The 23,176-nt window shown below is 54.4% G+C and overlaps 1 protein-coding gene and 1 long non-coding RNA gene across 10 annotated transcripts in view; one reads left to right on the top strand and one right to left on the bottom strand.

Annotated features, from left to right (window-relative positions):
* Positions 1-23,176, bottom strand: part of HOXB3 (homeobox B3) — a 56,078-nt gene continuing 32,902 nt past the window's right edge. For 6 of the 9 annotated variants that reach the window (XM_045836230.1, XM_045836229.1, XM_045836233.1 and 3 more), the window contains exons 3-5: positions 7,001-7,088; positions 3,503-4,101; positions 1-2,653 (exon numbers count right to left, since the gene is read on the bottom strand). In XM_045836230.1, the coding sequence (XP_045692186.1) occupies positions 1,827-2,653; positions 3,503-3,950 (1,275 nt within the window). In that variant the 5' untranslated portion in view covers positions 3,951-4,101; positions 7,001-7,088 and the 3' untranslated portion in view covers positions 1-1,826. Of the gene's footprint in view, positions 2,654-3,502; positions 4,102-7,000; positions 7,089-7,180; positions 7,467-15,310; positions 15,498-20,094; positions 20,421-23,176 lie in introns of those variants that run through there. The other 3 variants (XM_045836235.1, XM_045836236.1, XM_045836237.1) reach the window with 3 other exon arrangements.
* On the top strand, positions 7,700-10,533 carry LOC123816964. The gene is made up of 3 exons (XR_006785359.1): positions 7,700-8,082; positions 8,791-8,890; positions 9,556-10,533. It is a non-coding gene; the product is annotated as an uncharacterized LOC123816964 (long non-coding RNA).

Raw genomic sequence — 23,176 nt, 5'->3', positions numbered from 1 at the left:
GCAAGTTGTGGCCAGAGGAGCAGGAAGACAAAAGGTCAATGAATGAGAAAAATGGAGAGTCAAAGCCGCCAAACAGAAAGTCCTAGAGAGAACACCCAAGAGTCCTTCCCCCCCCCCCTCGCCAACTCCTAACTTAAATTGTATCTAAAGAACTTGGCAGTGTGTTCCAGGGCCCTGTGAGAAAAGCTATATAAACAGGAGACACGGCAAGGGGAGGCAGGCGCACGAGCAGTGGACAAAAAGGCCAGGACAGCGCCTTCCGTGTCCTGTATCCCCTTGGGGGAAATTTGGCAGTCAGCTGCCCCCCCCTCTGCTATCTAAATTGGACCACCAGGACAAGATAAAATTGATAACAGAAAGTTTATTCAAGAATTGTTTGACAGACAACCCTTTTAAGTAAGGAAAAAAGTAACTACGGAAGAACAAAGAAAGTTCCAAGAGGGAATTAACTCTAATTCTACAAATTCAGGACTATACAGTGACAATTAGGAGCTGAGTTCATGCCTTTTAGAACTAATTACAATTGCTCATAAGTACGAGTGTAACATAAACCTACAGCTCTTTTCTAGAGTACAATAATAACTAAAATAGCTGGTTTTACATGACAGGAAACACGTCCTTTATAACAAGTAAATACTAAAAAAAAAGTACAGTTTTTTTTCCTTTTTTTCCCTCATATAAATACATAATGTAAGGGGATAAATAATACAAAAAAAAAAGAAAATATTTTAACAGGCTATGACCAATAAATATATATGAAAATGTTCACTAGAACACACACTTTTTGAGCGATGCTGGACTCCTGCAGGCCCAGGCATCTCTCACAGTTGTTTTTATATCCATTAAAATGTAAACTCTAAGTGCAACAAAAGTGTCCTGTCAGAGGGCTGCACACGGCATACAGGCCCAGCTGCAGCCCCTGCCTGGGACAGACAGTTTGTTAAAATATACCCTGTTTTCACGTTAAGTCAAGAGAGCAACAGAAGAAAAGAAAAGTGTAGAAGAACCTCGTGTCTCCGATTGCTTTCTGTGGAAGGAGCGGGATGGACCTGGAGCTGAGTGGGAGGCCGCAGAAAGGGCAAACCTGCAGTCCTGACAATTTGCCTGCCCTCACCTCCCAGCTTTTCCATAAAAGAAAAAATATATATATATTTATAATATAGACAGCTCTGACTTTCAAGATCTCTCACCATCCCTGAGCCCTCTGAAAACTGTCATTGATGGGGGCGGGGTATGGGTATTCATGTCCTGGAGCAGAAAAATAGGGGGCTGGAAAGGAGTGCCCCATTCATCTCCGATAGATGCGAGGAAATTCGAGGCTTCAGGGAAGTGGGAGGGGAGCGTGCTTAGTGCCCCTGGTTTTGAAATGTTTCCTAATTCTTTTTAGAGGAGAATTGCAAGGGGGGAAAAAAAATACCCAACAAGATTTGGGGGAATTACCCACAGAGACGGAAGGTAAGTTGGTTGGTTGGTGATAGCCTAGCCATCTTGCCTGTTTTTTTAAAATGTGCTTCTCTGCCTTGTTTTTCTTTCTCCTTCCTCTACCCCACTCCCAAGCGTGGAATTCCAACTGGGTATTGCTGGAGGCCTAAGGTTGATGGGGTCATCGTCAATCTGCTGTGGACTCCTTTCCAGTGGGTTGGCAGGCAAATGGAACAAGAGCTGGAGGATTTTAAAAAGCAACCTTTCAGGCCAGGAGGGGAAGGAGCTCCAGGCCTGTTCTTCCCAGGAAGCCTGGCTACCACTTCCCTGCCTCCTCCTGCAGCCCTCCAGGTTGCGCCTCTAGGCTGTCCCCTTGACCTCACCCCTCCGCCCTCCCTCTCCCATTACAGGTGTGTTAACTTGGGCGCTTCTTGGATTCTACCCTGAGGAGGAGGCGCGTGGTGAGAGGAGAGGTCTGTGTAGGTGGGGTGGGGGTCGCAGGGTCCGTGGTGCTGGCTGGGGGCCATAGGGGGCGCCCCGTTGTAGTCCAGGTTCCCCGAGGGGTGGTGGGAAAGATGGTTGAGGCCATAGAGGGAGGGGCCGGCAGGGGGCGGCAGCGGATCCGCGTATCCGCCCCCGCCCACGTACACCGGACTGCCCTGCATAGTGGGCGTCCCGTAGGCGCCCCCGTTGGCTTGGAGGACGTGGGGCTCGTAATCGGGCGCCGGCGTCTGGGGGTACTTCTGTGGGGCGCCGCAGCCTTTGAGAGGGGGCTGGTAGTTGGAGGACAACGCGTAGGCATTCTGGTGGGCTTTGCCGAAGGTGGGAGGGGACGGGCTCTCATAGCTCGGGGTCATGGAGTGTAAGGCGTTCATGAAGCCGGCCGTGGACTGCATGGGCTGCGGGGGGCTGCCGGCAGGGGAGGGGCCCCCAGACGACGAGGCCAGGCCCTTGGCTTTCTGGTCTTTCTTGTACTTCATGCGCCGGTTCTGGAACCATATCTTGATCTGCCGCTCGCTGAGGTTCAGCAGGTTGGCCATCTCCACGCGGCGCGGCCGGCACAGGTAGCGGTTGAAGTGAAACTCCTTTTCCAGCTCCACCAGCTGCGCGCTCGTGTATGCCGTCCGCGCCCGCTTGGACGCCGCAGACCCCGGGGGGCTCTTGTCCCCTCCCCCGCTGCTACCGCCCCCGCCACCACTGCCTCCTCCTCCGCCGCCACCGCAGCCCTCCGCTGGATCCGAGGGGGAGGGGTGGGAAGAGGAGAAAATGAAATAAAAGATAATTACTGAACACGCCGAAATTGAATGCATCGTTTCTTAATAAATCCAGGCCTGGACTCGGAGCCCTCTCCGCCTCCCCTTCCCATCCCCGCCTCCTCCTAGCTAACCACTACCCCCCCACACACACCCGTCGCATTAGCGGACACTCTATAATAGTGGCATTTATTAAGAGACCTGTTCTCCTCTCGCTGCCCCAGCTTATGAAAATTTGATCATGTCACGCAGACAGAGCCACATGGCCATTTATTTAGGGCTGGATGTTCCCGAGCACTTTTTCTCCCCATCCCCAAGTCCAGGTCTGGGAAGACACTCCCCCACTTCCTGCCCTGTCCTGTGGACCACGGTGGGTGGTCAAGGAAGACCCTTGAGGGAATCTGGACATCCGTGGGCAGGACACGGGAGTATGGCACGAAGAGGCTGCCGTGCCTGGAGGCCGGGACCCGGGGCAGCCCGAGCGATTGTGATTAATACCCACAGTAATCATACTTAATAATAATCAATTGTTGGCGACTCTGCGTCTACCAGCAGCGGCTGCTGCCTCGGAAGACCTGAGGCCCAGCGCCCGGCCTTCGGGAGCTCTCAGGAGGTCCAGTGGAAGGTGGCTGGAGGGAGAGGGTGTTGGCGGGGTCAGGGGTCATCAGGTGGTGGGAGGTGAGGGAACCGCGCCGCCGCCGCCGCCGCCCGGCACCTGATATTGTTCCCAGGCCGCCGCCTGGGCGCCTAGGAGCTGGGTGCTACAATAACAGTGACATTCCTCGCCCGGACAAAAGCGAACGGTGAGGAAGGCAGAAAGCTGGTACCTGTGCCGGGGGAGCTGTTTTTCAGCTTGGACGTCTGCCTCGACTCTTTCATCCAGGGGAATATCTGTTTGGTGAGGGTGGAGTTGGAGCCAGGACCACATTTGGGGGGGCCGCTTTTGCCGGACCCGCCCCCATTGCTGCTGTTGCTAGTGGTACTGGTAGGTGCTGCGCTGGGCGGGGGTGAGCCGGGCGGGGCGGACAGGGGCTCAGGGGCCAGGCCAGGCCTCATGCAGCTGCCGTTGAGCTCCTTGCCCTTAGCATGCGGGGCGGCGTTGCCCAGGGACTGCAGCGAGCATGCTGAGCGCTGGTAGTCGCCCTCCAGGTGCGTGGCGGCCTGGAAGGGGGGTTGGGGGGCACCGTCGTAGCCGAAGCCATTACTGCCAGGGTATGAGGAGTAGCCTCCGAAGAGTGCAGCTGCGGTGTTGTCGTAGTAGGTGGCTTTCTGCATCGCTGGGCGAAACCCGGGCAGTGGGTGGCAACTTGCAAGGGCCTGATACCCTCAGGACCAGACATTGGCACCCCCGGGGGTCACGTGAGGCGCCGGACCCCCCCTACCCTTTCTGCCCCCCTCCTCCCGGGGTCTGTTCCAAGCCGCTGACCTGCGGGGCGAGAGAAGAGACACAAGGGGGAGAAGAGGACTGGGGCTCGAATCCATCTTAGGAACTGAAAAGGGAACTGACATCAATAGGGATTTTTCTTCTCCCCCACCCCAACATCTTCACAGCAGATGCTGAGGCCACTTCCTGACCTGAAATGGATTTTTCTTATTTCAATGCTTTCATTTTAAAGTAAAAACCCACCAGTTTTCATTTCCACTTAAAAAATAAGGACTGTACTCCTTTGGGGACTGGCTAGGTATGACTTCTTACTGGGAGGGTCTTATTGCTTTCTCTCCTGCCTGCACGCTGGCCGCTGACCTCTCCTCCTCCCTCTCCCTATCTCCCCTACCCCAACTCTTGAGATAGGGCGGCCCAAGAGGGGGGAAACTGGGAGACTCTAATAAAAGCATCAACACTCTTCTCTGAGCTGAGAGGCCTCCTGCCTCTGTCTCCCTCCATGTCCATCTAGGTCTCTCTCATGGGAGCGGAGTCTTGCCTGAAGGAAAAAACAAATCTCCGAAAGAGACAGAAAGAAGCGCAAGTTGAGCAGAGAACCTTCTTGTATAGGGGATCGTCTCCTTCTCCTTCCCCTCCCACCTCCCGAAGACAACAGCGGCCTGACCTAGAAACTTCCTGAAGACTTTGAACCTCCAGAGCCAGAGGAACCGAGCCTTTCCCCAGTCCCTGCTGCAGGTCCCACCACCTCCAGTCTGAGTCTTTGCTCAGCCAAGTCTGGGGCCAGTCAGCCAGCGGCCCCCACGGAGCCCCCAAACGGAGCAGGGCTGTTTCGATTGCCCTGACTAGGCTCGCTGGTGCTGTGACCATTTGGCCCAGATCTCCCCTCTCCTCCATTTTTTTCCCCACCCTTTTCCTGACAGTTTGTTTCCTTTGATTTCTTCAAAAGAAGAAGAAAGAAACTAGATAACTGCTGGACTTTTCTACCAAAAGATGGGAAAAAGCTTTCTGAAAGAGAAAACCTCCCTAGGAAAAAAAGAATGTCAACAAAGCAATCTGAACAATATTATTTTGGGGGTTGGAAACAGGGTACTTCTCTTTACTGAAGTTCTCTAAGGCAAAGAAAGAAATAAATACAATCATTCTTTTTGTGCAGTCTTTTCAAAGTGTGCGGGGTGGGGGGCAGGAATAAAGGTTGAAGCTGTCATAGGATTTTTGTCTATTTCTTCTGAAACTTCTGGCTTCATTTTCCTCTCCCCCTCTGTCTTCACCAATGTCTCACCATCACTTTTTCATGAAACCTCCAGACTGGCCCTCTCTTCTGACATGTGAGTTCAGAATATTTAAATCTCATTCAGTCCAGCTGGCCAACTCCAAAGAAAACTAAACATAGGACTAAAAATAGGAAAAGAAAAGGAGTGGAGGTGAAGGAAATCCCTCCCACACATAAATCCCCTTCTTAATGGCACAGATTTATACTTAAAAGAAAGCTAAGGTGGCCTTCAATTCCGATTGGTTTCCGGGAAGAATTTGTTTCTGGAAAATACACACGGGTCTTCAAAGCAGCAGGTCCTTTCAGGGAGAACTGGAGTTCAATTGACCAGGCTGACCCAATCCCTTTATTATTATTATTACCATTAGCCTCTGATGACTTAACCAAAATTAGCTTCGGAGCAGCCTGGCTGAAGGGGGGATTAATTAATAGGCATCAGTTGAGTTTGTTATTAATAGATAGAAGAATAAAATAAAAACGTTGGTGGGGGTTGGCTGGCTGGGCCCTGGCTTTATTCAGGCTAAATAATTGTTACAGCAGTGATGGTGATGGTGATGATGATGATGATGATGGTAAAATAATAATTTGAATAGATGCCCGAGGCCGAAATTTCTGTCGCTCCCCCTGCAATAAACCCGCAAACCATCGCAGGACCAAGGCCAGGAGAGTGTGGGAAGCGAAGGAGCCAGAGGCGAGATAGGAAAGAATGGAGACTCAGCCGCCGCCGAGAAAGGGCCCGGAAGGTTTGCGGACGCGCTTAGCCCCTGGCTGCTGCCGCCGCCGCCGCCGCTGCCGCCGGGCTGTCTCGGCCGCTGCTGCCGCGGTAGCTGGCGACCAGCTATGCTGCCCCAAGGTGGCGAAGAGAAAGCGTTCAGGATGCCGAAACGGTTAGCGATGGCAGGTTCCAAGCGCACTGGGTTGAGGGCCCAGCCCTACGGGCGGCAGCAAGTTTGGGCGCTGGAGGTAACCGAATTAAAAGGCGCTTTAGCAACTCCGCTCCGGGACTTTGCCAGGCTGAGCTGGAGGGCGCCGAGGCCTGTCTGCCGGGACAGTGAGAAGAGGGAATGGTGCCCGAGGGGGATCCGGAATCTTGGGATCCAGGAGAAGTGGGGGTGGGGAGCAGCTCTACCAAGCCAAACATGACTATTTCCCTTGCCTCCATGTTGGAAAAATCCAGGCTCCATATGGCTTCTCCGGAGCTAGACGGTGGCTCCTGGCTTCCCCCAGGGTCTCGCTGGAGTGAGCCACCCCAAGAACCCCACCTTGCCAGGCACACTCTCGGAAGAGCCAAGGAAGCCCCGGGAGAGGGGATAGGCCACCTTCCAGGACTTAAAAAAAATTTTTTTTAATGGAAAGAAGAAAAATAAAACAAGAAAGGAAGAGAAAGGTTAGGCTCTTCTTAGCAGCCGGAGAAAAATTCAGCCCTGGATCTGGCTGCTGAAAGAAAAGAAGAGAAAAGGAGAGAGGCAGGAAGAGAGAGGGAGGGAGAGAGGGAGAGAGAGAGAGAGGGAGGGAGGGGAGGGAGAGAGAGAGAGAGTCAGTCGCTGCGTGGAAGGAAGCTTAAAGCTTGTGAACTCTTCTTGAACCGAGATTGGAGTCATATGGGCCATAAATCATTGAGACATACTCTCCGCCATTCACAAACTGATAGCCTATTTTAGTCCAGCTTACCTTAGCCACCGACGAGGGGAGAACAGGCAGACATAATATATATTCACATCGAGCCCCAGCGCGAGCGGCAGGCGAGAAATCTCCCCTCCTTGAAGGCAAAGGAAAAAAAGACCACTGTTTAAAGCTGCGTCGCCCCCCCTCCCCAATAGCCACCCCGGCTGGGGAGCCCGAGGGGCAGACCGGCCGGAGGTGCCGCGCGGCGTCCGCTTCAATTCACTCGGCTTAGGAGCGGGGGTGCGCGGGAGGGAGGGGGTGGGGAGCGGGGGAAAAACAGAAGACCGAAAGGTGCTCGGGCTGCTGGGCTCGCCGAGAATCCAGCTCCAGGCTCCGCCACGGCCAAGTCGCCACAGTGTGGTTGCCCTATAAGACTGGTACGCCCTACTCTCCGTAACAATGGCCTCTGCTTTTGCACAGGGAAAAAAAAAAAACCACACAGACACACACACTCACACACACACACACACACAAGCTCACATACACCCCCCACCTCTCCCCCTTTAGCGAGCTTAGATGCCTGATAAGGAGGGAAGGTGATCGTGGTATTGGGGGAGGGGGGATTTTTAACCCCTCCCCAAAAAAAGAGTGTGTAAGAAAAGAAGGTTGAGAGGTTTGGGTTGGTTTTTTGTTTTTGTTTTTGTTTTTTAGAACAGGTAAATTTTTAAATGGAGATTTTAAGCAGGGGAGGCAGGGGGAGCAAAGGCAAGGCAAGCCAGTTGGAGTCACAGCTCCCCCCGCCCCAGCAGTAAGCCATTATGCTAATTGAGAAGTAGCTGTTGGGAGGCCTAGTCAAAGGCACGTCTTCCCCGGGGTGGGGGTGCTGGGTGCCCCATGCATTCATAGGCAGTGGAACACTAGGACTTTTTTTTTTTTAAGTAGTTTCACTCCTCCGGGGACTAGTGGCTGGGTCTCCTATGCTCTGACTCCCTCCATCGGAGTCTCCCAATCTGTTTCTTCTCCCCCCACACCCACTCAGTTCTTCCCCTCTCCCCACAAATTTCCAGGCCCAGTTTCCAACTGGTAGGGGGGGAAGGCCAGATTTTTTTTTTAAACAGCCCCTCCTTTTTGAGAACAGACAACAAGCGGTGAGTGACGATTTTAAAACTCCAGACCATCTTGCAGGGGGAGGAGGGGGGAGGAGAGGGTGACAAAAGGAGGACCCCGTGTTTAGCTGGAGCTCAAGACTGGCGAGCGATAGAGTCTGTAAGAACTTCCCGGAGAAGTTTCTGTTACAATTCTCACCTCTGGGTGGGCAGGAGGGGCTAAGAGGTGATAAGGATATTTGTACTTCTAAGAAGATGTGAAGAACTAGCAAAATGGCTTGATTTTAAACGCGCCGGCAGAAGGGACAGGGTGGGGGGGGGGTACATTTTGCTGCCGTGATGGTCATCCTCATTATTATTTCTCGGAGCAAACCTGGTTGTTTTCTGAGCTCCACCAGATTATGATTCTTGGCAGAAGGGAGGAAGACCACAGAAGCCAAACTTTTCTTAGGGCATGTTTGGGAAGGGCAGGAAAAGTGGAGGAGGCCTGTGGGCGGAGGGCCGGAGCCAAGAATGTAGGTGTCTGCAGATTTGGGTCTGGGGGTGGGGAAGTCATTCCCAGCAGAAGAAAAAGGCAAAAAGAGCTGCAGGACGTTTCCAAACGCTGGAGTGTTTGAACTCGGCCTAACTGCTGACTCGGGGTTTAGGAGACAAAATAAAAAGCAAACAGTCTCTCTCTCTCTCTCTCTCTCTCTCTTTTTTTCTTCTACAAAGCCAGCTTGGAAAACTTGTTCTCTTAACTTTTTGTAGATAGAACCAGCCACTACTCTGTGGCCTCCTGGTTAGAATATTTGGCTTTTGCCTTCTCCTATCTGGATGCACCAGGAGAGACTGGACTGGGTGAACAAAGGTGAGAGATGGTTTCCAGCTATTGTCTCCCTTCCAGGAGAGGGTGGTCGTGTCTGGCAAAGCTTCCCTGATACCCTGTGTTCCTTACGCACGGGCTCTGCTTTGGGCTGAGGAAGGGTTCTATTCTCATAGGAAGTGGTCCCTGAACTCCTTTGGCTCCCACTTCTTCTAGGGCCCCTAAGTCAGGCTTCCTAGGGTCCTGCTGAATTAGGGGACAGGGTACGCATGACCTCCGCACCCTCCAGCAGTAGGAACCACAAGGAGAGCTTCCCACTGTGATGTCCCCAAGGATCCTACCACCCGCCTAGAGAGTTGGTGGCTTAGAGAATTGGGTGGGAGTATATGAAGATGGAGAGTGTGAGCCATTTTTTTTCTGTGTTTATTAGTAGTATTAAGAAAACAAAAGGAAGGAAAAGAAAGGAAGCCCAGATCAGACAGTGTTGGAACTCACGCCAGGACCCTCATAGAGAGGGATGAAGGCTGCCTGAGTATGTGGCTGCAAGGAGTCCGTCCTGAGACCTCTAGTCCCTGGCGAGAGACCGGCAGAGTTGGACTCTAGGAAGCTTTGTGGTTGGTGGGTCAGGGACTGGCTCCAGGGGGTGCTTCCAGAGGCTTAAGGGAACCAGCATCTTTGGGTCTTTTCTCTTACTCTCCAAACCCCAAAAGCCAAGAAGTTACCTCAGACCCTCCAGCTCTGCTCGCTGCTGCTAGAGAAGGTCGTCAGGAAGCGGACAGAAGAGAAGAACCTGGTTGCATCAAGGAATAGAAAGACAGCCTGGAGGACGCACGGCCAGCTGCAGGCCTGCAAGCCCGCAAGCCCGGGCTGCGGGCGGACCTGGCCTGGAGCTGAGCTGAGGGTGGAGGGGCTTTCCTGGGGCAGCATTGGGCCCCTCCCCTCCTGGAGCCTCCTCAACTCACTGTGGTCCCTTTTGGCTGTACCAGGAAGTGGGGCACAGTGGGGTAGAAGCAAAAAGAAGTAAGGAGCAAGAAAACTAACCTGGAGACACATTTCAGAGGATATGCACCCCCAAATGTGGTAGGAGATGGAGTGGGACCTCTTAATCAACTCTGGAGCGCAGAGCACATTTGAAATGTTTGGGAGGCGATTAGAACCCATTTTGGTTTATTTCTTATTTTTTTTCTTCCCTTCTCAGAGATTTCGGGCTGGCCGGTTGCCCCTAATTGGGGCTAGGAGGGTGGGGGTTGTGGATGGTAGAAGTGGCAGCCCTGGGGGCTCCCATTTCGTTGGAAGTGTGGATGCGGGGTAGGGACCTGTCCAACTTCAGGGACGAAGGCAGGGCAGCGAGGAGCTTGGGCAGAGAGCTTGGGGTGGGAGACACCAGAAGTGTCTGCGGGAAGATTTTGGAGTGTGCAGAAACGGGAGGAGAGGGTGTCACCACTGCCAATGAAGTTGTGGTTCAGGGGCAGGCGAGAGAGAGAGGAGAAGGAAAAATTTCTTCCTGGATTTAAGGTGGGAAACTTAGCAACTTTGTGTGTGTGTGTGTGTGTGTGTGTGTGAGAGAGAGAGAGAGAGAGAGAGAGAGATATTGAAAAAAATGGGGAGAAAGATGAAAACACAGAGACCTTAGTGTAATCTAATAATTAAAGGCAAAAGTTAATAATAAAGGTAAAAATTAGAGAAAATGTCCCCCTTCCTAGGCATTCTTTTCTCTCTGGTTCAGTTTCCAAAAAGCCAGAGCGCTCTCTTTGGGCACTGGCACCCCCTCCCCCACTCCTACTCTGTACCCAGTATCAGGGGACAAGAAGTGTTTTAAACTCCCCTGAGAGCTCCCTGGCTGCCCAGGCTCCCAGGCCTTTGGGGGGGGGGGGTGTTCCCCCCCCCCAAATCCATCAAAGAGCAAACGAAAATTCCCCTCTCAAGAAGCATACATTGGCTGGCTCCTTTAACATTGATTTCTGATTGTCAGCCTTGGGGCGAGCGAGGATGCTGCCCCTAGCTCAGCCTGCCCCAAATCCCGCCCACCCGCGCGTGGGTCCTAGAGAAGCTGGGACCTGGGGCTGAAATCAGCCTCTTCACGATGTCTCTTTCTGGTCTGGTCTGGGTTCCCAGACCCCCACCCTCCTAGCTTCATTGCCCAGTCCTGTGGCAGCGGCAGACCCATGTAAAGTTCACACACGCACACGAATGAATTTCCATCTCTTCCTAAATATTAATAAAGGTTTTCAAGCTGGGGGTTGTAAAATGGGAATTGCTACCAAAGACCGCTCCTGGTGTCGGATCCCCAAACCTGCCTTCCCCCCACCCTCGGGATGCGGGAGCAGACGGGAACAAAGGGGCAGCAGCGTGGAGAAGATTTGGCGCCTCGGCAGAGGCCAGTGTAGACCCGGCTCAGCAGCAGCCGGGATCGAAAGAACAAAAAGGCCACTGGGATTGAAGAAGAATCATCCAAACTGTGTTCTCCTCCAATCCAAGCTGTAGTCTCCCCGCTACCCCAAGCGGCAGGATGAAAGGGAGGAAGGAAAAAAAAAAAAAAAAGGCCGGCCATGGGGATGTGCAAAGCTTCGTCCGCGACCACGGAGGCCGCCTGAACACGCTGATGGGGTTGCCTCCGGCCAAGTTGGGAGTTACGGGCTGGCGGGATCCTGGCTGGCTTAAAAGGCCCTTTGGAATCAGGGGTCCCGCCTCATCTAGAAGCTCAGTCCCGGCCTAGCAAACCCCGCCCCTGGGGCTGATGTCCCGAGGTCCAGACAAAGGTGGGCGGAGTGGGGAAGGCAAAAGGGAGAGGGGGGAACCCAGCAGAGCTGGGTGGAGGGTGCTGGGGAAGGGAGGGAGAAGTAGGGAAGAGAGGACCAGGGGCCCAGACGCTGCGAGTGACTGCGCAGGTCTCTCCTGACAGATTGGATGTCTCTCTCCCAGTGACCTCTGTTTAGCAGACAATAACTCACCGGATTAATGACCAATCAGCGGAAGGCCTTCCAAATTGCCTCCAAATATAAAACTCCAAAGTCAAATGGGATAGGGCCAGAGTCTGAACCTGCCAGTCCCCTATATCCTTCCCCTCTCTCTGTCCCCCACCCCTCTCTCTCTCTCTCTCTCAAAATAAGGTTTGGGATGAGGCCTTAGGAAGTGGATCATCTGGCCAGAGACTCTGATTTTCAGTACCAAGACGAAGTTGTTTCCCATCTCTTCCCATGTCCTCCAGCACAACTCAGCCACACGTCCCAAGGCAGTCTGGCAGCCTCCTCCTGTCTGCCTGGACTCCCCATAGCCCTGATTCTACAGGAAATCTCCCCTCTCATAACCATTCAAATTCTGAGAAGCTCACACCCCTTTTGAATTTTATTTTCCCCCAGTGGGGGGAAGAGATGGACAATAAGAGCAAGAATGGACGTGGGGTCACCCCCTTTGCAGGTCTCCTGTGCTGGCTGCCCTTGGAGGAGGTCTGGTGTGGTGCTGTGCCCCCCACCCCCGTGGTCGCCCTCTCTCGGGAAGAGAGGGTCCAAAGGCCCAGGGATCAGGGTGAAGCTGGGGGTGGGTAGCCTGCCATCATGGAATCTAAATTCTGAAACCACAGTTCAGTCCCTGCCTGGCTGGGGTAGAAGCTCAAGAACTGCATTCTGAACACCTCCAGCCCCAGCCAGAGCCTGGCAGGAAGAGTGCCTTGTTCTGTGAGGTCGAGCCCTCCTTCCAGAACCACGCTCCATCCAAATGCCAATTCCAGCCCAGCCACCTAGCAAACCCCACTCCACTGCCTTCTGTTCCCATGGCTCTCAAGGGCCTGGGCTTCTCCTCCAACCTTCAGGAGGAGGAATGGCGTAGACTCCAGTGGGTTTCCTGGAGCCAGTCCGCGTCACCATCCACTGCTCTGGGCAGGTACCAACACCCTGTATAATGCAAATCAGCGTGCAGTGACTACTGCATGCAAGGCAGCTGCTCCCAAGCCCTAGAGAGTTCCTCCAGGTCAAACCTGGAAGAGCTCTGGGATTATCCTGTCCACTCCTGCCATTGTTACAGATAGAGAAACTGAGGCCCAGAGTGGGGAAGTGACCTGTCTTAAGTCATCCTTGAGATAGGCTTGGGAGTCAGGAGCCTTACATCCTAGGTGTTCCTAGGGTGGCCGTGTGAGCTGAAGCAGAGAACTCCCTGGGCTGCAGGGTACTCTTCTGTGAAGCCAGAGCGTGTGTGAAGGGGGGTGGGGGGTTGGGCTCAGTGATCTTCTGAGGTCCCTTGTTGGACTGGGAGCTTGTGGTCGTCTGTGTGCTGATGTAAAAGGGGAAAACAGTAAGCAGTAATGACAGACAGAGTTCAAACAGTGACGGGCACCAACGAAGCCCAAAGCAGGGCATTTCCTTTGGGGATTTAAATGCTTACACCTTCACTACTGAACACCAACCCCATCCTGGTCTTTCTTGCCCACACAGAGGCTCATGCACTGGCTTTTACTGCTCTGCAGTTTGTGTGTGTGTTGGGGGGGGGGGGTGTTCTCTACCTTCATCACCAAGTCAAAAGTGCTGTTTATGGACACAGAAACCTAAGCAGTAAATAATTAATTTGTATAATTAGAGGAGGAAGGCTTCAACCTGGCAATTTTTAACCAGGAGTCAATGCGCCCATTGTACCAGCCTGGCCTTCTCACCCAACCCCCCCAGCTCTGCCCACATACCTACCAGCTTTCCGACTGCCTCCCCCCAGTTGGAGACCAGCGTTCCCAAGATGGCCAGCAGGGTTCACGGAGTCAGACTCTGCTCCCTCCCCACGAAGTTCTGTTCCCTGCTTGCTCCCCCCCACCCCCAGAAATCAGCCTGCTTGCAGCTGCCCCTCCTAGCTCGCTCTCCCTCCCCCTGAAGCTGTGCAGGGCTCCAGGTTCGGGCTCCCTGCTCTTGGGACGCATGTAATCCACCTCCCCAGCTCAAGATGGCCCAACAATACAGCGAGTTTGCATTTCAAGAAACTCCCATTAATATCAATTTACTTCACTGAAACCTCGGGTTCTTCATCAAGTTGATGATTTATGATAAAATCAATTAAATTACGGCCACTTAGGGCCCAGCCGCTTCCTCTCAGATTTCATTGGTGCGGGGCCCAAGTGTCTGGTGGAAAAATGCAAGTTTAGCTGGAGGCGAGGAAAGATAATTCTGCGGCTGAGAAAATTTAATGCAAAACAATTTCCAGGCAAAGCCAGGCGTCTGGACAGAAATGCAAGAGCCACCAGTTGGCCTGCGGAAATAACTATCTGGGGGTCAAAATCTTTTTCTCCCCACCCCCACCGTCCTGCTCTGTTCCCCTTTGTGCTTCCCTTGCCCCCCTCCCCCTCAAGCAGGGACTTGGGGGAATTTGAGCAGAAATGGTGGGACCCAAGCCTGCCAAGGCCCAGCCTCAAACCACGGTCTCTCCTGCCGTCCCGGGCCCTTTCCTCCTCTCTCCCTCCCCTTCTCACACAGCTACTCTCACTAATCCCTTAATCTCCCAGGGCAAAGTTAAAGGTTCAAGGTGAACATCAGGTGGCGCGTGGGCAGATGGCACGGAAGGGCCAGCGCCCCGGTCAAGTAGACTCTGCTGCTCGTGGCCGTGGGAGGAAAGAAAACACAGGCGGAAGCAAGCAGCACCCTAGGGTGAGGGCACAGAGCAGCAGAGTGTGTCCAGAGCACCAGGACCTGAGAACACCCAGCCCGCTCCCAGCTCCCTGTGTGCCCACTCACAAAGCCACACTGAGCCCGACAAACCCCAACCCGAGCACTGACGTGTACACAAACACACCTACACGTGTGCATGGGTGCACACTCTCCTTCTAGCTCCCACAGACCCACCACATTCTGCGCCTGCAAAGGGACAGTTCCCACCACCTCCCCACATCTGAGAAAATAAATCCCAGAAAATCAACCTGGCACTGCCTCCTACTCCAAAGAGAGGGGCTTCTCCCGCCTCTATTCTGTTTGGTGTTTAGTTTCCAAAGCAGGCAGGGAGTCAACACAGCTTCTCTGAAGCCATAAATCACCCCCTCTCCTACCTTCTCAGTTTAACACCAGCCTCAGCGCAACCCCTTGTAGTTTCAGCTTCAAATGACCCGCAAGGTGCTAACAGGCTTGGCCATGCTGGCAGCTGGACTGAGGGAGCAGGGGGCCCAGCTATGCTTGCCCCCTCCCCAGCCGATGCCCCTCACAACCCCGGAAAGCCCTGCACGGCCTCCTACACCCTTCCTGAGAGGGCAGCTCCCCCACACTCCGAACTCCGTTCCTGTCCACGTACCACATGCACACCCACATTCCTCCACACTGCCCTGCACACGGGCTCGTCTACCCCTGCAGCCCCCACTCTCCTCTTAGGTTACCTTCACCTTTGTCTTCCACGGTTTGGATCCAGCCTCTTTGCTGACCCAGGAGAGAGGGGAGAAGGATCCCCATCACCCTGCTCTCCACCCCAAGCCCACCCCGGGAGCCCTGGCTCAGCACCCACACTTACCTGTGCGTCCGTCTCCCGCTAGGGCGCAGGCCGCGGCAGGCAGCTGAGAACGGGGCGCGCGCCCGGGAGCCGACAGCCAGGCCCGTGTCCCTCGGCCCCGGCTGGGGCTCTGCCGGCCGAATCCCGGTCATTCAGACCCTGGCAGCCCCGGGACGGCAGGCCAGCCGCGGGGAGAGGCCGGGAAGCGCTGCCGCACCCGGCCCCCGCCTCCGCCCTGGGCTTTGTTCGGCCTTCGAGGACGCGGGGCGGCGGGGCACGCGGGGTGTGCGCTCGGGGCGCACCTCTCCGGAGAGGCCCGGGCTCCCCCTCGGCCCGGCCGGCCGGGCGCCGTGCTGGGGTCTGGGCTCTGAGAGCCGGCCAAGTTGCCGGGGAGGGGAGCCGCGACTGACGGGGGGCACGGCGAGGCGCGGGAGCGCCGGGGGCGCCATGGCGGAAGGGAAGGCGGGCGCACGGGCGGCTCTTCAATGTCACCAGCGAAATGGGTTCCATATGTCCGGCCCGGCGGAGAAGGGAGGGGAAGGGAGAGAGTTCTAGGCAGGACGGGACGGGAGGGTGGGGGTGGGGGGTGCTCAATGGAGGCAGCAGAGCAGCGGCGGAGGGTTCAGAGAGGGACTGGAGAGGCGAAAAAGGGTTCCATTTTCCAATGTTCCCGGTTTTTAAAAGCCACTTAGGGTGGTAGGAACTTTCTTCCCCCTTTTTCCTTCTCTTTCCTGAAAGACGGGGAAGGGAGGAGTTCGGCGCAGGGAGCATTCGTTTGTTCAGGCTGGGGATTCCTGGGAAGGGCTGTGGACGGGAAGTGAGAGGGAAAGTTCCTAGGCGGCTGGAAGACCCACTTCTCCTGGTCCCTCAAGAGGAAAGGAAGAGACCAAACCCACGGGGGAGAGAGAAGCCACAGAAAGACCCCAGGGTCCAGGTGTGAGAAATTGACCCCAGCACCCCCATCTAGGGTGTAATTCTGTTTGGGGTCAGTCCAACCACTAAGTTACTCGTGGTGGTGGCAGAAGAGGACACTGAAGTGCCCAAGACGTCTTGGCCATTCCCTGACGCTGCAGTTCCCGCCCCAGCTGCCTCACACCTGACGTAGCACATGCCCCCCACCGGGCCTACTCCGAAGGCGGTTGTTTCTGGGATGGTCTCAGCTTTGGGCAACTACCTGTAAAGAAAGCAAAGTGTGGGGGAGCTTCCAGACCCCGCAGCCCTCTCCCCTCTGTGCCTACCCCCTAAAGGATCTGGGCTCCTTCTCCTTGCCCGCCTCTCCCTCTCTCTCTCTCTCTCCCCCCCTCCTCACCCCCATTTCTCACCATCTCTGTTGTCTCTGTCCCTTCCTCACAGCCCCTTTGTCTTCTCACACCCTGCCTCTCTCCGTATCTTAAGTGGATTTGAATTGAACCTTGTGAAGGACGTGGGAGTGTCTCCAGAAATCACTTCTGGGCTTGCTTATTAGGCTGCCCCTCTCCCTGGGGCAGTGGGGAACCCTTGGCCTCCGGGCAGGCGCTCGACTCAATAGGGAAAACCCACCCTATTGTCAGGGAGACATCCTCTTCTTCAGAGAAGGGGGCAACCCGAGGGGTTTCCTCCCCACTCCCCTTCTTCTCACTTAGCTCTGTGTGTTCATCCGAGTGGCAGGACAGCCTCCGAGCTCCCCGGCCGGCCTTTGTCTCCACCCGCCCTGTCATCCTCTCCGTGCGCTCTTCCTCGACTCCCCGCCCCGGAGAGGGGTTCTGCTGCTTGTGCTCTCTCTGGGGCCCTCTCTTTGCCCTTCATTCCCTCTCTCCTCATCTTTCTATCCAGAGGTGGCCATTAGGGCAGCGGCAGCCCAGCTTCTCAAAGGCACAGGGAAAGCATGAGAACCCTCTAGACAAAGTGGACACCAGCGGAGTAGGGGGAGAAAACAGAGTCAGCAGCTTTCCTCAGACCCCTTTTATCGCATGTGTCCTGCCCCGTCCCCTGGACAGCAAGCCCCAAAGGAAACGAAGTGTGTGCCCGCACACACAGAACTGGTAAGAGACAGAGGTTCAAGAAACCCAATGTACGTATTTAAAAAAGAAAACAAACCAGCAAAGTCTTTTCAAACTTGAGGATTTGGGGGGTAGGCCTGTAGGCCCGGATGGAGAGCATCAGGCCTCACATAGGGAGCTTTAACCAAGGGCCAGCGACGGAAGGATAATGGTGGGAAGGGATGATCTCCCTGCTTTTGTCTCCTGGGGAAGAGTGTGTGTGTAAGTTGGGAAAAGGGAAAGGGAGGGGGTATCCCCAGGGCCCAGAAGAGACAAAGACCTGAAGGGGGCTGAGAGAATGGAGGGAAAAAGAGGGGGGGTCAGACCACGCTGTCACAGGCACAAGCAAAGGCAGCAGGGGGGAGGCCAGCTAGGGGGGAGGAGCTGGCAACACAAGGGTAGGGGCCTGGGGGCCTGGGGGCCTGGCTCCCACCTCCCCCCCCCCCACAGCTATGGCCACTCCTGAAGAGGGAAGCCTTCAGCCCACACCCTTTTGTTGCCCACCCTCCAAGACAGGCTGAATTCAGAAGCTAATGAACGCAAGTCTCCCTTCTTCCTCCTCCTCCTCTGTGTCCCTCTTCCTCTCCAAGGAAGAGGTGATCCTCCCCTCCTCCCCGCTCTCTCAAGCGTTCCAAGACTTGGGCCTAAATTCTGGAGCTCTGCTTTGGGGGTGAACTCACTGCCTCCACATTTACACCCTCCTTGTCAGGTGAGAGAGAAGGAAAAACTCACCTCCCACACTGTCTGGGAGTGTGTGTGGGGGGATCCTCCAACATTTAAGGATGGAGGGCCTGAATGGAGCCCCCCCCCCCGCCCATTTCTCAGGTGTCTGTGCTGCTGCCCCTGGCCTTTCACCCCACCCCCAGGGTCTCCAGCCCTGTGAAAGCTGCCCTGAGTGAATCCGGACTCCACCTTCCTTTGATCCAGGCCAGGTAATGCCCCCATCCCTCCTAGCCTAGGGTCTCCTTCCTCTTCTTGTCTTCCTCCCTAAACCCTTTTCAGCCCAGACTCCCAAAGTGGGACGCTTCACCCAGCCACAAACCCGCCCGTTAACAAGTACAGGGCTCCACGCCCACCTGGAGCAGAGTGTGGAGGCCAGCTCCTGGGCGCTCCACCACCGGGGCCTGAGCCACAGCTCCGGGAGGCTGGTGCCATAAATAATTAACACCTGGGCACAGAGTCGCTCTCATTTTCCTACTCAAAGGTTTACACTAGCAGGCAGAGTTAAATATCACAGATAATAGTAGCTGTAAAGTCCGTTGGCCCAGCTCCAGTCAGGGAAGGAGAAGCCAGCAGCAGCCCGGACTGACTTGGCAAAGACTCTGGCCCCCTGGCCCTCATCTATCACAACTCGGAGGCGCGGCACAGCCAGCCTGCCCCAGAAGCCACCTCTCGCTTTTCTCGTGACCAGCAGGCTCTTCCCTCGTGGGGAGGGACTGGGACGCCCCTATGAAACCCTAGAGCAAAGTTACCAGCGCCCCCCCCCCACACACACACAGTCTCTAGCCCATTTGCCTCCTCTCTGAATGGGGGCTTAGGGAGAGGTCCCAGAAGACACTTCAACTTTCTGGGGCCACCTGATCCTGGAACATTTCTTTTCTAGAAAAACTTGGAGAACTTAGCCCCAAACACACGCACAGTCCCTCACTGCTGAGGAAACTTTCTTTGTTTCAGGAGGTCGAAGGAAGGCTACTGGGGTGTGAATTCATTTCCTTGTTTTGTTAGCCAGGAGGGTGGGGAGCCCCGGCTTCCAGCCTGCCTCCCTGCCCTTCACCCTCTGGCTCCATTGTCTCCCTCATTTTGGGCAGCCCCCTCTCCACCCTAAACACCCCACCACGCATTTCAGTCCTATAGGTTAGGCTTCAGCACTAGAGCTGAATTGCACAGGGACTTGGATTTGGTCCCCATCGATTGCAAAAAATCTTTTGCCTTCCACTCCAGTCATTTCTTCCTCCGCCTCCACCTCGCTTGCCCCCGGGCTCCTCCTGCCCTCAGAGTTGGGTCCCTTCCCCTGGCTGGAGTCGGAGCAGCCAAACTCTGGAGGAGAACCGCTGGGGGGGAAAAAAAAATGAAGCTCTGTCTGCTGCTGCAGGAATGTTGGCTGTATCGGGCTCACAAATATAATTTTTATATTAGGTCATGGTCTTTGACTGGGTTTATATGCCAATGAGGCATTTCTGGTTTACCAAATTTATACAAATCTCGCCTTAATTGATAATCACGGATGCTGTAATTTAAGACCTCCAGCTACAGAGCTTTCATATTAACTGCTGATATATTACTGTAAATCGTGTGAAATAACCAACTCCTGGGAACAGCGCAGAGAGGGAGGAAGTGCCTCTGAGAGCGACTCTCTCCCGGCCGCGGAAACAGCCCAGCTTCCACATCATTTTCAGTGAGAAATGATTTATCGGAGACACGGCCATAAACAACACAACTCGCTCACAAACACACGCAGACGCTCGCACACGCACACGCACACACAATGGCTGGCATGCCGGCTGAGGAGCTGACACCCTTATTGCTATAAATCAAGGAAAAGGTTGGAGGAGAGGGAGAGGGAGAGAGAGAGAGAGAGAGAGAGAGAGAGAGAGGGGAGAGGAATATTCCTAAAATCTCTATGCAATGCCTCAATGGGTATAAACACACAGAGCACCGTGTGAAGAGAAATGGCAGGAAATGAAGATGGCTATTTGTCACAGTTTACGACAATAACATTAATAACAAACAATAAATTTACATGGACATATAAGACGCGGTAGGTAGTGAGAAACCCCTTCTACTTACAATACCCCAGCCCGCGGTGTGGCTCCGGCTGCGGGGCTGTTTTATTGCTGTCTCCCTCTCTTTTTCTCTCTCTCTCCCTCTCTCTCCCCCTCTCTCTCTTTTTTTTTTTTCTCAGGGTACAGGCTTGTTTTTCAAAGGACAGTTGAATTGCACGTCAGAAACAGGGAGACCGAAGCCTGCGATTTTCCTGACGAATACATATCTATTCTGCAACCTCGGCATTAATTATTTAATGAATCACGTGACCAGGAGGGGGAAGGGGGTCTTTCGATTTCAGGCTCAAAGGACCACTCTGACCTTCCCCTTCAGGAGGAGAAATTTTCCTGCAAAATAGGTTCCCCCCCAACCCCACCAATGGAATAGTAGCGAGTTCTCCTTCTCTAGCCCAGATGCACGTCTCTGCCTCCCGTATCTACAGCTCCCTAACCAACCCCACCCCGACACACACTTACCTACAGCCCACCTCTCCTCTCTCTCTTCTCCTGCTTCTGCTTAGTTCGTGGAGGTGCAGAAATAGTCTGCTGGGGCGTCGGGGGTGGGGGTGGGGTGGGGTGGGCGCGAGCCCTTCTCCAAGCCCCCGGCTTTCTCAGCTTCCAGTCCTCTCTGCATCCTTTAACATCAAGATTCCCTCCAACTCCATTCTCTCCCTCACTCCTAGGATACTGATTTTAGTGGGACCCGCTCCCCCTCTTCCTAAATAATCCACAGAACGTCTAAAGGGACCAGCTTCAAAAGAAACACTTCATAAGTCCACGTTATATATGTGTAAAGAATGGGACTGCTGGCTTTCATTCTCATTTTGATCTTTTGTGGTACCTTTACAGAGGGGCAGGGTGAACAGGCGACTCTGGGACTCTCGGAGTCAAGAATAACCGCAACAGACACTTTTTTCAACTGTGGTGTTACTGTTATAGGGGAGCAGATTCTACTGGCCGACCGAGGCCACGTCCGGAGACAAAGACCCGGACTGAGGTTTCCACACAAAAGGAGTGGACTCCCAGCCTCTCTCTACCTAAGTCACACCCTGTCCCCGTCCCCTCGCCCCCAACTCCAGTGAAGACAGCTGGAGGTTTGAACTGGAGGGGAGGAGAGAAAAGGAAGAAAGAGGCTTTGAAGTCGGCCTGGCAGCCCCAGGTCCCTATCTCCCAGGTGTTAGTACCCTGAGCTTCCAACCCACAGACAACGCAGACAGATCCATGGGGAAGGATGAGGGGCGCAGCATATTAAAGGAGGGAACACCCGGGATGGTAGAAGAAGCCCATTCCCTAGGCCTAGAGAGAGAGAAACAGCATGCGCAGACACCTTTATCTCGGAATAAACAAAACCACCCCGGACCTTCACGTACAGCTCGACCCAGAAGGAGCAGAGCAGTTACAACCAGAATCGGGTTCTTGGCTGTAATATGGGGTAGGGATAGAAAGGGGAGCAGAAAATACATTCCTGGAGAAGCACCTCGCTGCACACTCCCAGCCTTATCTTCTGCAGCTCTGGGGCAGCCTGGCCACAGCAGCCCCGGGCAGGCGGGACAGGGAAAGGACAAATGAGGTTTATGGAAGAGAAGCGTGGGGATTCCCCTTTTGATTTATTTGGAGGGGTCTGAACCAAGAGCAATTCAATGGGGACAAGGCTGAGGACCCAGATGGTTTAGCAACCCTCAAAGAGACAGCCGCCCCTGTGCGGGTCTCAGTAGCGTCCAGCTGTGGCGGCACTGAGGCCCCAGCAGAAGGCACCCGGCCGGTCGGCCTGGCCTTCTTGGAATCCAGATCCCGATGCAGGGGTGGGGTGCCGGCAGGGCTCAGGCCCTGTAGGGGGGTGGTCAGCTTTGATTGTTCAGATACAAAACCCAGACTGGTATTGAATTCAGCCCGCCGCCTCCCGTAGTGGGCCCCGAGCCCAGAGTTTCAGCAATTCCCTGCAACTCCCTGCAAGGTCCTGACCACAAATCCATTAAAACGGTTCTCTAAAGGAAACTGTCCACTCAAGTCTCAAAGAAAAATATGAGCCAACGAGAGAGAAGATGGAATATGCTGAAGCATGGGAAGGTAGCAATCCCTGAAACAGAGAAATTCTTTTTAAGGACAAGAAAAAGAACAGCGAACTGACACGAAGGCATGCCGGGCAGGTTCTGTTAAAATGCCCACACTCTTCTGATCCTGGGAATGTCCGTGTTCAAATAAACAAGCGCCAAGCGCGAGCTGAGCACTTTCTCGCTGCCGATAAAGCGAACGTTTATACTGTGAGAAAGGCGAGATTGATTTACGAATCCGAACGCGCCGGTTTTATGGCCGATCACAAATCCGTCAGCGCTCAGCTCACACTGGGAAACTTCCCCACTCGGTTTTCCAACCAGACCCCCTCCCTGGCCGCTGCCCAGGGAGACCCACCACAGGGTGCTGGGGCTGCCCCCGTCGACCCAGGTGGGTGAAAGCAGGAGAGAGATGGGGGGGGGGGCCAGGGACCTGGAGGGAAGAGAGGTCAAAGATTAGGAAGACTAGGGGCAGCCACTGGAATTGTAGGAGGTGAACCCAGTGGGCTGGGGGGCCCTAGGCCGCGCTCAGCTCTGCAAAGGGTGGGGTCTAGGGGTGAGGGGAAGGGAGACCTCTGAGTTCCCACCTGTGGGACTGAAATCCTTGTATGAACTCCAACCTTCCCTTTCTGTTGTTTTCCTTCTCCTCCCCATTGGTGAACCCCTAATCCTCACACTGCCAGAGAGAAGCCAGTCAAGTCCCAGGTGACCAGCTCTTTATTACCTGGGCCTGTGGAGTCCCCACAATTGGTGATCTCTGCCCTAATGAGTAATGGGTGCACATCTCCCTCGAGCCCCAAACATTTGCAGTCCAAGAGCAGCCCAGCTCACCTTTCTTGTCCCTCCCTTCCTTTCCCCCGAAAGGCCTCAACCGCCTGCATTTATTACGCCACCCAGGGACAAAGAAAAAGATACCGACCAGTTCCAGTTCTTTCTTGCCTGAGACTGAGTCCCTGAGTTACAACAAACAATTTACAAAAATGCAAACCGACAGCAGACACATCCCAGCAAGGTCCTGTCTCTCCTAGCCTGAACCCAAAGGGTGCATTTCCTGCT

This window comes from Phyllostomus hastatus, unplaced genomic scaffold (genome assembly GCF_019186645.2).
Source record: "Phyllostomus hastatus isolate PE091 unplaced genomic scaffold, TTU_PhHast_1.1 phas_contig_210, whole genome shotgun sequence".
Lineage (NCBI taxonomy): Eukaryota > Metazoa > Chordata > Mammalia > Chiroptera > Phyllostomidae > Phyllostomus > Phyllostomus hastatus.
Note: the sequence above shows the minus strand (reverse complement) of the source record. Positions and strands in the feature narration are given on the sequence as shown.